We start from the raw sequence: 15,216 nt of genomic DNA on the forward strand, positions 1-15,216 counted from the left end.
TGATACTCACTCTATAAATGCTTTGACTCCTTCGCATTTTCTTACAGGTGGTGTGATAAGTTCAGTTCCGGATTCTGCAATTTTGAGCAAACATAGTTTGAAAGGAAAGTGGGAGCTCATCCTGAATCTCCGCACAGGCAGCAGTGGTCTAGGGACTATCTTTCATCTTTGTAGAATCGTTAAAAGTGAACCACTCCTCATCACAACATTAAAGTCAACGATTTGGTACTAAAGGAAATCTCATCACCTGACTTGTGGCCATTAGCTCGTGTAATCATGAAGAGACCAATTTTCGAATTCTCTCTTATTCCTCTGTATCAGGACCTGAGTCCTGATAGGGTGGGAGTATGTCTAAGCCAATATGCAAACGAGCTGCATGCAGAGGGCAGCGTAGGTGAATAGAACTATAAAACTGTTATTATGAGAACTCCCTCGTCACTTCAAGAACAGTAAACTCCCGATTATCCGCGGATAAACAAAAGCCGCGAATAATCTGAATAATAGGTTAAAAACGATACTTAGTGCATGCAATAGCGAAAAAATATTAATAACACTCACATATGAATTTAAATTATAACTAGAAACGTTGCTACATGTTATCTACTAATATTTAATGTAAGAGCTGATGTGTGCCTCACATGACTTTCTTTACTCCAATTTAATGTCATTTTCCCATTATTGGCAATTTTAATGTACTTCAATAGTTTACTCTCTAAATATCAACAACATTGGTCAAATTGAAACCAAACGAAAAAAAAATCGCCAAATTTGTCGCCAAGTTGGCAACAAAACTTGGCGACCAAAACACTGGCGATCTATTGCCAAATGTCCGCCAAATTGTAACACCACTTGAGTTTACATCAAAATTAACAATGATTTCCCCCCAAAAAGGAGCAAAACACCCCCTTAGAAACGCCCAAATGCAACTAAAAGAGGAGGTGTACAACTAAACCCCACTAGGAGTTTCTTCATCAAACCAGGGTGGTTTTATATTCATACTTAACTATTGTGTTTCAGTTTCTGTACTTATGTTTAAAGTCAATAAATTATTTTTAAATAAGGTAAACACACCATTAGAGGCCAGTGCTTCAGTAGTGGCTACTTCAAGGTTTAAAACGCACTAGTAGTAGCCACAGTGAAGTATATTTTCAAACTGAGGGTCTACAATATTGATTATCTCTCTTGAAACTCATTGAGCATATTATAGTCAAATTCTTCCTTAATTGCCCATTTTCTAAGATTTACAGAATTTCAATTAGTTTTTTATCCAGTTTTTCCCAAACCTGAAATTTAATCTAGCAGTGGCCACTTCAAAATCTGAAAATTTCAGTAGTGGTCATTTAACATTCTCCTATCCGAAGAATTTACATTATTTACCTTAAATTCAAATAACTAATGAAAAAAATTGATTCAATATGATAGTTACATAAAAGTACCAATATATTATTCACATTATTATTGTTCATTTCTTATTTCAAAGTATATAAGTAACCTTGAAATGGCCAATACTGAAGCGATGGCCACTACTGATGTGTGTACCTTATATGTTGATTGCCTAGAAAATAATCAATCATTACAACAGACAAACACTATTCATTAAATTTACCTTCTCAACCTGGTGTCACCCTTCACTAAGGACACGGTATTTGTTTTCAATTTTTTAGTGCACAACAACACATTCACACGAAGAAAGGACAAGAGAGAGAACGCACATCCATGTCAGAGCCGGGATTCAAACCAGAGACATCGAAACTACCTTTGAACATAATTTTTGAAGTCGGCGCAAAAACGATAGGTAAAATGACGTGCAAGCAGGGGCGGACTGGCTAGCTTTGGCACAGTCGGCAAAAGAGTATTTTGGCCCACCTCAGTACATTAAAAGTTAAATTCAGCAGTACCGTATCTCGATTGTTCCGAGCTGAGCAAAGACATTAAACTACCGCTAGTTTCTATATCAAGTTTTAAAGTTCCAAAAAGAAAGAAAATTGTGAAACGTAAAATAAAGCTAACACTGAAACAATTTTTATGTGCTTTCAAAGGATTGGTTATAAGTCTGGAAAGGCACACCTTTAAGCTTGTATACTGACAACATAGAAACTAAACGAGGAAAGGGAGGTAAATTCTCCCGGAAATTTTTCGAAATTGGTTCATCTGTATAGACATAAGGAGAAAAGAATCGGGTGAAGGGTTCTAGTTCCCTTCCAAGGGATATTTTCAAAGTTGATGTCAAAAATTTCAATTTTTCAATTCCCGGTGACGTTAAGGAGAGGAAAAAGAAAGGGTTCCCCCACGATTTTGTTTTCTTAACTTCTTTTTTTTAATTGAAGTCTATTTTAGTCTATCTTTGTTTGCAATAAAATGTCGAGAGCTCTTCCCAGAAATTCTCCGAAATGGGAAGTTTAAGAAATGAAATTTTAGGTTACCCTTGATAAAATTAGTGGAACAGGGAAGCATCGGGAGTTCTCTACGAAAACATTTCGACTTTGATCTATTAAAAAACGATAAATCATTGGTCACGTTTGAGAGATTAGGAGGCTCAGTGATCGCATTCGGAAGCATTTAAAAACTGAAGTATACTCTACCCAATTTTAAACTGCATTGAGTTACTATAGGGAATCCAGCTACTCACCTTCGGAATTTTTTGACATTGAAATTTTAAAAATATAATCTTATAATGTGTTTGAAAACATTAAAAGGAAAGGGGACAGGTTTGTCGAGTGTTAGATTTTTTAGAAGGGCGCTGTGTGTGTGTGCTCTTCCGCTTTTAAGCTAACCTTTGAGCCTTAACTTGATCAGCCCTCCTTACCCCTTAAAAGTTTAGACAAAACTTCACAAAAGCTAAACTTTTTTCGAAAGGTAAAGATTCACATAAGCCTGTCTTTGAAACGTCACTCTCTGGTTTCAATAACTTATCTACAAGAATGTGATTAGAATGTATCTGAATGTTTTTTGCATTATATTTAAAATTAAACATCAAAAAGCTTTTCGATATTTAAGAAATATTTACTATCGAAAACACTTGAACTTTGTATGTACCTAGAAAACCAAAAAGTAAAAGAAGCACTTTAATGGTTTACAAAACTTCTCTTAAACAGTACCCTTTTATCTGAAAGCGCACTGCCCCTTTTTCGGTCTGGGGGAAACTGGTTTTCTCTGGGCATTTTTTCCCGAAACTGAAATCAATTTTAGGCTATAGTGCTTAGAAAAGGGTTACGGAGCTCTCCGACGAAAATTTCAAAAAGTTAAATTTTAGCCTATCTTTAGTGACTTTAAGGGAATGGCGAAGGTTCGAAGACTTTGTCTGGCAGCTCGATATTTAAATCTGAAAACACAATTGAGAACCTTGATGCAAGAACCAAAAACCATGTAAGACAATACTCACTCATTTTTGGTAAGACCAACAAATAACATCAGTCTGCGGTAGAAAGGCTAATATATTTTCCCACATTATTTACTACAAAGCAGACGCTTAATCCTACATTTGTGTTTCGGTGTTGCACCAATCGGAACTTCTATACTATCGGTCACACTCAAAAATGAATTTAAAAAAAAAGGACTGAAATGGTTCTTGCAACAAACTCCTCGATTGTAGACTTAAGACTAGTATCATTGGTGACTTTAGGACCACAAAAGGATCTCATACCTGAAATACCTTTGGTTCCCCATTAGTATAAATCTGGCCCCGATTACAAAAAATGTAGTTCAAAAAAAAGAAAAGAAAAGAAAAGAAACCTTGCCCTCCTCAGCCCCCCCCCCCCGGAACTCAGTCCTAAATCCGCCTGTGTTCAGGAGCACAGCGATTGGATTCCAGAACCGTATCTCTACCACAACTCACACATCGCTCTCTCCAAATACGGGATGTTGATGTCCCACTAAGCACGAAAGTCATATTCAAAGTGCTGCCAAATTTAATGCTTATTTTATTTCCTGTGTGTATGTATCTTTTCATGTATCACACGTGTTTGTACGTCGCCTACTTGTTAATAGACACACCTTTGAAACTCAATGATTTATTTATGCTAACCTTGTACGTATTTTGTTACCACAACTTAAAATGTGGTAAGTTACAGACCCTATGGCAGGGCTCAGGTAGAACTACATCCCAACCGGAGACTGCAGTGTCGTCCTCGTTATGGATTCATCAGTCTGGAATAGAGAATAACCGAGCTAGAGATGTCATCTGAAGCTGAGAGTGCCAACAAACTGATAGATAACTGGTAAATTTATCTACTAGTTTGTTGGCACTCTCAGCTTTGGATGACATCTGCCGCCAGTTCGGTTATTCGCTTTTTCAGACTGATTAGTCCATAACAACGATAAAACTGCATTCTCTGGACAGGATAACTGGGCTGTCGGTATATTGAATGTAGACTTTAAATGATTTCTTTCTTTCGCAGATCCTTATAATTACCGTTACACTGACCAGCCTAATTTTATCAACTTTGACGGAAACCAACTCCCTGCAAGAATTCCTTCGAATGAGGCGAGCGCCAAAGCGATACTGTGGGAGACAACTTGTGGACATTCTAAACCTTCTGTGTGAGGGTCAGTACTACGATCCGTTTGGCTCAATGTTTAAAAGAACTGCACAAGATCAAGAACTTGCAGGTATTGGATACAGTTTTAACATTTTTAAAAGTTGATCACATTTGTAAAAGATGAAAATAAAAGTTTTAGTATTCAATTTAAATTCATCGGATTAAATTATTTTGAAATGCTCAAGTTTTACCTTCATTTCTTCGAAGACAAATTCTCTTAATTAGTATTTATGGAATTTATAACGAATTTATGAATAGAAACAGTACTGTTTGACCACGGATTGTATGTAATTTGGCAATCTGCCAAGTAAAGACTATTCCATCTGAATGAATCGAGCAGGGGAGAAAGGAAAATAACGATGGGATTTTGATGCACGCGTTTTATAATGTCACTAGTGCCATATTCATTTATTGCATTCTCTAAAATAAAATAAAGGAAAACAAAAATAGTTACCATGGAAACAACAAAAAGAAAATATTTCCATTTCTTTCAGGAACGTAAAAGCAAAATGGTATGCTCAAAACTTTGTTGTGAATAAATAAATCAAATTTTGCCGTGAAAATATAGACCGAATGTACTTTAGAATAAAAAAATGTTGCCGAGAGCGAATTTTCATTTTTACAAAACTAAGGCTAAATAATAGAGAGGCAAAAGCGCACATCTGTAACAAACCAACTAACACCCCTATAAACTAATAGATACGTCCATTTCCGCCTATAAACCGGATATTAGCCTCTCCATGTAATCGATGGTCAGACAGTAATTTTTTTCTGTCTACTTTGAATTCTAGAATGAAAAATAATTAAGCGAGTATGATTGTTTCATTGCAGATAACTTCTATCCACCGATACCCTTGAACTACATACCTTACAATGGAATTTCGAATGCAACTTTTGGTCGTGGCCGATATAAACGAGGTATAGTAGAAGAATGCTGCAGAAAGGCTTGTTCTCCAAACGTTCTGGTAACTTACTGCGCCAAGTAACTGTGTCAAGTAATCGAAGCTAGACTGGATACGACAACTGACATTCTCGCCATTTTGGATGATCAAACTTTTTACTGTGGTTGTATATTTTGTAATGCGTGCATTTCGTGAAGTAGTCAGCGTGAAAAAAGAAATAAATAGGTAAAATTAATAATCATTTAAAAAAACTAAGATTTTTATAAACGTTTCTTTAAAGGAATTTTAACCTAGAAGAAGGATGAGAAGCATGAGTTTTTATAGTAAATTGAACTATGTTATTGTCCGGTGATGTCCAACCTACGGCCCGCGAATCACATCGGGCATGCGAAGCTGTTCCATGTGGCCCGTTGTTTTGTTTAGTGTTGCAAATCGAAAACACATTCAATGACAATGTTCCAAATTTATAGCCGGAAATTCAGAAATATGTTTCTGATAAAAAGATGCATTTAACAAAAGGAACTACAGTAATAGTAGCAAAAATTCTTGGACAGTATTTTTCTCCCCTTTTCCTCATTTTTCCATGTACTTTGAGAAAATTTGCTAATATTTTGAAATTTTATGTGTTCTGGCCCTTATGAATCATTTTAATGTGAGGAGGGGCTTTCGGGTCGAAAAAGGTTGGGCACCACTGTAGTGCATCTCATTTTCTTGGCGCTCGTCCTTGGACGAGTCTACTTCTCTAAGCCAGTTGAGAACAAGAAAATCATATTGTTCAAGCGTTGTTCACGAAACTTTGTCGTTTGCTTACAATAAGGATCATATTTCGATTAAAAACTCGCGCCAAACTTGCCGTTAAGATGCCCTATGAGGAAGTCTTGATTTCCTTATCGTGTTTACTCCCTCCATATGTCTTACGAATTCGATGTTTTTTATTCTTCTATCGAGCAGCACTGTAATTGGATAGCAAAGACAGTAGAAATGTGAGTGTTTATGTGTCGATTTTGGAAAAATTTTTAAACAAAATTTTGTTTAACATTTTCATATAAATTTTATGATTTTATAAATATAGTAAAAAAGTCTAACCTTGGCACAATTTTAAATTTCTTACCTTAGAGTCTTTGAATAGGCTTGAATATATGTGTGTGTTTGTGTGCACATTATTCTTACAATGTAGGTTCAGTACAGGAGTATAATCACAAAATTGTCAAAACTGGAGAACAGTAATATTTTACTCAAAACATTCCAATTCAAAATTGAAAAAAAATGCATTTTATGGAAGAATTTTGATATTTACCAAAAATATTACATCGCGTTACAATGTTTAGAGTATGCGCACTAGAGAGCGAGTAACGTCATGTGTGTCTGTGTCGTAGAGATCGAGCATGGTGTTTTCTTATAACGCAAGCCATCAGAAGTTTTTTTTTTTTTATATCGTCGGCGAGTACTAATACTGAGTTAGTACAAGAAGGGGAAAAACACTTCTATTCGAAAGTTTCCTTCAAAAGAATCCGCTAATAAATCTAATTAAATAAAAATTTGGAAATGGCAGTTTAATACAATTTCAATCAAGTCTTAACATTCCCAAAAAAATTCAAACTACGTAATTTTTTCCAGTTATCCACGAAGCAGTATGAAAGAACAAACCCCCAAAGGAAGCAGAATGAAATTGTGCTTACCTATTTGTAGCAATAACCCAAAAGTTTTGCTATACCTAGTAATTTGAGAGGCTGCCAAATAACTTAACTCGTTGAACTTTACTGTAGTTTCCATTGCAAAAACAGTTTCCCAGCTTAAGATATTAGATTTGTTTTTTTGAACTAAGGACTTTTTTTTTATTACTAGCTCAGACACGGAGCATTATTGTAACATTCTATGCAACTATATTTCAGCTATATGAAACTCAATACAGAGAGTTGTCTAGCTCTGATACGATGACTACCGATGTGTGAAGGATTAACCGATTTTGTTTGGTGATTCGGTTTGTAGTGACAATATTTGTTATTGGTGATGTGCCGAAGCAAACATTCTTCCTCTTTTAACTCAAATATAAATAAACTCGTCGAAGATTGAGCGTCTTTTTACCATATACAATATTTATACCTAGCGTTTCCTTTCGCTCACAGATGTAGCTTAGCACACTTCGTACATCACACAGTTTTCCAAAGAATGTTTTGTGTGAATTAGATTGGTGTAAAGTCGTTCACATGATCTTTCTGTAAGTGACGAATTTTAACAATGAATGGGTATCCGTTCAGTTATGCAGCTAAGAGCAATGGTGCCTGCCTGAAAGTTGGATGAGATGTAATATTGTAAGATTAACAAGGATTGGTCAATATAGGTTGACCCCACCCGTGTCAAGTTTCCTCATAACTTACGTATAAACATTTAGATAACAATATTACAAACACATTGGTATAGGGTTGACTAAACAAAAGTGGGCGAATCATAGGGTTGTCGCGATTTAAAATTTCAATAATTGGAAAATTCTGCAGATTTTCAGCAGGTGTATTCAAATTCAAGAAGAATATTTGAAGAAGAGCCATGCATAATCTCTGCTGCGAAAGGGTCAAGTTTTGAGTCGAATAAGAGTTATGTGATGGAAATTTAAATCTAGTTTAATTTTGAAAATTTGCTGAATTTAACAGGAAAATTAAATTTATATTAATTTTAAAAACTCTACAGAATTTAACAGGAAATGTAAATCTACTTTAATGGAGTCGTTTCCAAAATTTTAAAAGTATTTTTTTCTAAAAGATCATCCTTAAAAACATTGAATCTGATCATTTTTCAAATAATTTCTTTAAGTTTAATATTTTTAAAAAATTACTTAAATCGGTGCTCTTTCATCGTTTAACGCTTCTGCCGATGACATCACAAATGATTAAATGCCATTCAGTGTTGCCATTCACGGTCCAAAATATTTAATTCGCATCTTTACTCACGTGTATTGGCAACGATATGTTTGATAGCAAGCGTAGAGCGCAATTGTAATTCGCTTCTTGATTATCATAACGTGGAAAAGCGGTAAAAAGATGCGCCATAGTGCATCAGTTTTGACGTCATAAAGACCACGCCTTGTTTGAAGATTTGGACATTTTAAAAAATTAATTAAAAAATAACTGTTGGGAAAATGAAAGTATTTTCTTAGTCCATGTTATTCTTTTTGCTTATTCTATCAATTTCAGTGACAAAAAGTACTACTTTTGACTGAAGGAAACAACCCCATTAAAAAAACTCCTGCATTTAACAGTTATTGCAGCTTCAAATGGCAACATCCTATGATTTGACTGCCTTTTGACAACCCTATACTATCGCGTTTGCAATACTTTTATCTAAATTTTTATGCATAACTTATGAAAAAACTCTATGAGGGTAGGTCCACCTATGTCGGATCTCAGACTACAACTGTAAGTTACCTTTGTCTGAATGAATGCTTTACGGTACAGCACCGTGTCTGAAAAGGTAATAGAAAGCATCCTAGCATTTTAATGATAAATGTACAACGAATTGCGTGTATGAATAATCTTTCTTCTTTTTAAATCTTAAATGCATATGTACTTGAAAAAATGTTACTAAATATCATAACAGTTACATGTACTCATTAACCAATGTGTAACTTTTTCCTCAATGTAAAATGTAAAAGTTGAAATAAATGTATTAATACCTTTCTGTTTATTTTGAAGCAGCATGCACTTTGAAGAAACAGTTTCATTAAGACATTTTAAGACTCCTTAATTCTTCGGAGTTCAAAATGCTTTGTTACTTTAAATAAGTTTAAACCGGAAAAAAATATGTATGCTACTAGAGCCGGATACAGGCTTCCATTTAAGGGAGGGCGGTCACGCTAAAGAATGACCTCTCCCCCCTCACACACACATGAACGAACTTACAGTTTTGGGCACGAAAAGTTACTGAAACTGCTTAGGTGTTGATAAAAAGATAATTTCACAAACAATGAAAAGAAGTAGCATTTAAAATATTTATTTAAAAAAATAATTAACAAATTGAATGAATACTAAAATCGTTTACATTTTATTCATTACTAGCTGCATTGCACATAATGAAAATTTCCCTCCCAAACAATGACGACAGATAATAAAATACTTTTAAGAAATGAAAATGAGAAAGATGGGTTTAAAAAGCTTAACCACATGGAAACACAAAATAAAATAAGTTATAGGGAAAATGGAAAAGATGGAGACAAACAATGGAATTAAAAAGCGTACCCATGGAAACGAAAAAATAAAATGTTTAACAACTTGAATGGAGATGAGATTTTTCGAAATTGATTTAAGAAGTCTTATAACTTTTTTTTCCTTTTGAAAAAGAAGTTTAGTTTTTCGACCGTAGGTCAAGATAGATCTGGAGTAAAAGTCGCTTTTTCCAACAGTGTCAAAAAGAAAACTGTAGGACAGTTCTTTCATTTTTTATTGATATATTTAATTAAGGACGTAATGTCTAAATTTCAGATAAGCCTAAACATATTCGAGCTAAAAACGCAAATAACTCCCGCCGTAAGTAAGTCAGAGCATTGAAACCAATTGCGTAGAAACGCAGAAAATTCTTCCCTTTTTAACGAAATGTAATATTAATATGTGCAAGTATTTTTTCACGCCTATATTTGGGAATTTATGTGAAAATTGGGCTTAAATTGGAATTAAAAAAAGAACTACTCATTAAGTTTTTTTCGAACTGGTCTGCAAACCTTTCCGGTGCTAAAAGTGAGATACTGTGAAAATTTCAGCGAAATCGGCCTGGTAGTTCTCGAGTTTTGCGCGTTTACACAAAAAGACGCTTTTCGGAGACTTCATTTTTTCTATGTAGATAAGTGTTTGATCAAAATGGGGACGGATAACATTGTCGACGGTTTAGGGGGGGGGGAGGTCAAAATCCCTATGACCCTCCCCTTTTATCCGCCAATTGATTCTTTTGTTTCACACGCATAAATTATTAAGAAATAATTTAATTTTTAAAATGCTAAAAAGGAAACCAATTATCAAATAAAAAAAAATATTTTTCTGCTTGTAAGGGGCCGTTTATTAATTACGGAAGGGTCCCGAGAGGGAGGGGGGATTAGAAAAATCTCTACATACCCTTACTTTGGGGAAGGGGGAGGGGGTCAAACCCATTCTTACGTAATTTTTTCCAAGTCGATATTTTATATTTATAAATACCACGGTCAAGTGGTTTGGGATGGATGATATTTCATTTGTGTCAGGAAGGTGAAAAACGTATTAGGTTTGGTATTAGTTCTACAAAGAATGAATAGTGTAAAATATAATAAAATAATCGCATGATGTATGGCATGTTTTATTGTTATCATACGCAAAAAATGTCAAAAAAAACATGCAGTCTATATTTCAACTTTTTAGTAAATATTTCTTTACACAAAAAGGTTTTTAAAAATAATTTAATAATAATGAGTTTAATAATGATTCGAGTGATGTAAGATTCGTATACATTAGATAAAAAACTGTATTGAGAGGTTCGTTTTTACGTGCAATCAAGTAACAATTAATAATAGTTGACTGCAATAAAATAATATAACTTATCTGTTATAAAATAAAAATCTTTGATAAAGGTCAAACTCGGGGTTTTAGTGTAACTGAGCCTTTTCTAACAACATTTCAATATCTTGTAAAACGAAATTTAATCTTACGAAGAATAGGGGGGAGGGGTTAAAAATCTTACTTACCCTTACCTGAGGGTGGAAGGGTCAAAAATTGCCAAAGTCCTTCCTGCGTAGTTACTGAATGGCCCCCAAGCTTCTCACAGAGAGAAAAGAAGAGGAAAAATCCAGTTTAATTTTAAGTTTTAATTATGATTGCTAGCAGTTGTAACAAAGAATGGCGATTTAGCCTCATTGAGAACATGAGTCCCTAATTAGGTCAACTTTAAGCAAGATTTACTTCACGCAGGGCTAAAGACAAAATACAAAATTAAAAAAACACGCTTTAGTTGCAAAATGAACTAAAAAGTTAAAAATAACCTTTGGATGACAAGTATATAAAGTAATTGACCAAACACTCAATTTTACTGTAGTAAAAAAAAAGTGCAGAGGGCTGCCTATTTACATTTTTGCATGGAAATAACAAGTGGAAGAAATGTAAGACAACCTGATAAGAAGCCCCCCCCCCCCACACGCTTTTTCTCTATTACAGTAAAATTAAGTGTTTGGTCAATTACTTTATATACTTCTCATCCAAAGATTATTTTTAACTTTTCAGTTCATTTTGCTACAAAAGCGTGTTTTTTTTAGTTTTTTTAAACTCTTACTTTATTTTTTTCCTTTTTAGTTCAGTTTGCAACAAAAGCGTGTTTTTTAGATTTTCAAACTATTATTTTTTATAATGGAATGTATCTTAGTATTCTATTGAATTATTTGCATCAGACATTTTGAATGCTTTCTGGTAAATTCATGTGCAAACATCGTTACACTCCGCAGCTCTGATTTGTACGTTGTAAGTATTTCTAATAAGCCACTTATTTTCGGTGTAGACGGGATTAGAACGCACGCCCAATGATTCCCGGAGGTGGACCTCAGCGAAGACCTTAACCCCTCGTCCATGAACACTCAAAAAGGGGAGGAATGTACTAACCGTAATAAGCCACTAGCTCTTAGTCCAAAGAAGAGTTCCTCACAAATATACAAGTGAAGTCATTAAAAGCGTGTTAAAAAAAAGGAAATTTTAAAATTTTTAGATCTTGAATTCAAACTATTTTCGCAATCACGATTGAGCGTGCGTTCGTGCATGTGTGTGGATGTTTGGGGGGGGGGTATCTGTGTATGTGTTTGCAAGCATTCTTGTGGGTGGGTGTGCAAGAGTTTAATTGTGGGTATGAGAAGGCGTTTGTGTGTGTGTATGAAGGCATTTATATGTGTGTATGAAGGCGTTTGTGTGTGTGTATGAAGGCATTTATATGTGTGTATGAAGGCGTTTGTATGCGTGTATGAAGGCGTTTGTGTGTGTGTCTGAATGCGTTTGCGTGTATGTCTGAAGGCGTTTGTGTGTGTGTGTCTGAAGGCGTTCGTGTTTGTGCGTATGAAGGCGTTTGTTCGTGTGTATGAAGACGTTTGTGTGTTTGTGTGTGTGTGCAGGAGTATAAGTGTGTGTAAGGGGTACAGATGTCACCAACCAGGAGTGGTAACGTTCGTGGATGCTGATGGAAGTGGAGTTCACAGAGTTAAGTTTTATGCTTAAGTTAAGCTTTGAATGAACGCAAACGATTTGTAACCATGACGACGAAGATTTATCCCCTTAATAAATATTAATACAACGAACTAAATCTGTTCTTGTCAGCATGGCAATCTCATAAATCATGCATCATCAACTTTGGTCAAGTAAGCAAATCATAATTGTTAAAAAAAAAAAAAAAAAAAACCTAAATACTGCATCAAACTAAAAATCTTTAATTTCAAAATTAAAGCATGTAAAACCACACGTGAATAATTGAAGCACATTATCAAAAGTTCATGTTTACTTCAAAGGAAAGGAGAAAGATCAATCGTGTCATCCAAAACACTGATATTTCGCTATTGTTTTTTGGCTGCTCCTGCTCACAGTTCGGCCGCATATGAGCAGCATATGCAGGATAGGATCATATCTTTCACCCGATGCTCCGATGTTCTAATAAGGTAAACCACGGCCTTATTGGGCTACGATCTACTTTTCTAGGCTCTCAAATCACAGAAAAAAAATGTCGGTACATACTAATATTTATACATTTGTATTCCTCAACTACATAAATTAACTCTCAAGAGCAATTAACAACTTTTTTATACTAGTAAACTACAGTGGACCGTGATAGAAGCAAAACGTACTGCACAGTAAGATCAGGTAATTTTGACAACGCTCCTCAGTAATAATTTTTTCTACACCGTGCCTGTTGATGACGATTTATCATCAATAGAGTTGTTTCCTTCAGCAAAAGCAGGGCTGCGGAGTCGGAAGGAAAATGGTCGACTCCGACCCCGACTCCGACTCCTGGATTTTGAAACGTCATATTCCAACTCCGACTCCGACTCCAGATTTTTTTTTACTGTATTTTTTCTATTCCCTCTCCCCCTTCAGGGGAATGGGGAAATACCTCTAAACAGAGAATTAAATATTCATTCTTTTCATGAAAATTTCGCATTTTGTATTTTATTGTAAACCCAAGATGCATATAACGTTAGAAATTCAATTTAAAAATCAAATTTTCCAATAGTTACGAGTTTAAAAGTGAGATTACTTAAAAATACCTTTTTTTTTCAATAATTTAAAAGGATTACTTGTAATTTGCTCCCTTTTAATGTTTAATGTTTAACAAATACATATTGATCAAATCGTGTGCTTTCAATTTTTGAAAGTTGCAGCTTGAAAGAAAAAACTTTTTCTCTAAGTTCTTGAGCGGGGGTGGTTTGCCCCGGGTGACATTCATCTGGTAGATGACACCCAAAGTTAATTTCAGAGTTTGTAAAAAATATAAATACTTTAATTCTGAAAATTTTCCCAAATATATTTTAAATTATATTTCTCCAGTAAAATTTCAACGAAAATAAGGCACATATACGTCAGGAGCAAATTTTACACAAAATGCGGCGGTGTACAAATTTGTACGAATAGCTTTTACTATACCTATATTTCTTCTTTGCTCAATTTTTAATTTAAATTTTATAGTCTGCTTTAGAATTAACCTTAATATGAAGATTTTAAGATTAACTGCAATTATTGAGTGTTGTAACCAAGAAATCATTTACACTTATTTTGTTCCATACTTTTTAGTGAGAATTAAGCATATAGAAATGGTCTTAATAATAATTTAAAAAAAATAGATTATTTCATCGGATCTTTTAGATTTGTGCTTTTACGCCAGAACTTATTTGAATTTGCCGAACGCTCTCAAAAGTTTCCACCCGAGCTACAGGCCTCGACTTACAAAATTGTTACATTTCTTTAACTATTTTATAACTGAGATTGAACAAAACACTATATTTCTATTTTTATTTGAAAATGATTATTTGAAAATGTTAGGCAACAAAACCATTTGCTGACAGTTGCTATTTGTTAAGTTAAAAAGTAAGCAAACTAGGGGACGGCTGGAGAAAGTTCGGTAAGCACTCAAGCTAGCTGATTGCCATAATCGCAGTAATTTTGCTCATTAGTAGCTTTTTATACATGTAATCAAACCAATTGGTAGTCAGTTTTTAGAGTCAGTGAAAATGAAAGTAAAAAAGAAGCCCGGAGTCGGCATGTTTTCTAACGACTTCGACTCCGAATCCTTTATTCCAAAATCAGTCCGACTCCGACTCCACAGCCCTGAGCAAAAGTACTAATTTTAGTCACTAAAGTTGATAGAATGAGCAAAAAAAAAAAAAATAACATGGACCCAGAAAATACTTTCATTTTTTCCCAACAGTTATTTTTTAAAATAATTTTTTTGAATGTCGGATTTTTCAAACAAGGCATGGTCTTTACGACGTCACAAATGATATACTTAGGCTCTGAATGTTTACACTTGCTGTCTACTGCGTTTCCACGTTATGATTATTAAGAAGCGAATTAAATATTGCGCTCTACACTTGCTATCAACCATATCGTTGCCATCAGTACATGTGAGTAAAGAAGCGAATTCAATATTGCGCTCTGCGTACATGGCAACAATGAACGGCAGTTCATCATTTGTGATGTCATGCACAGAAGCGTAAAAATTAAAATTGAGTCTGCGCACCGATTTAAATACTTTTTTTTTAAAACAGTAAACTTCGTCAAATTATTTTAAAAAATTTCAAA

At 34.5% G+C, this 15,216-nt stretch overlaps 1 protein-coding gene across 1 annotated transcript; it reads left to right on the plus strand.

Annotated features, from left to right (window-relative positions):
- The first annotated feature begins 3,561 nt into the window (after window positions 1–3,561).
- LOC129226929 (LIRP-like) lies at window positions 3,562–5,524 on the plus strand. Its single transcript, XM_054861558.1, has 3 exons — window positions 3,562–3,657; window positions 4,398–4,608; window positions 5,370–5,524. The coding sequence occupies exons 1-3, from the start codon at window positions 3,562–3,564 to the stop codon at window positions 5,522–5,524; spliced, it is 462 nt and encodes a 153-aa protein (XP_054717533.1).
- Window positions 5,525–15,216: the final 9,692 nt, after the last annotated feature.

The sequence above is a fragment of the Uloborus diversus genome, chromosome 7 (genome assembly GCF_026930045.1).
Source record: "Uloborus diversus isolate 005 chromosome 7, Udiv.v.3.1, whole genome shotgun sequence".
NCBI lineage: Eukaryota > Metazoa > Arthropoda > Arachnida > Araneae > Uloboridae > Uloborus > Uloborus diversus.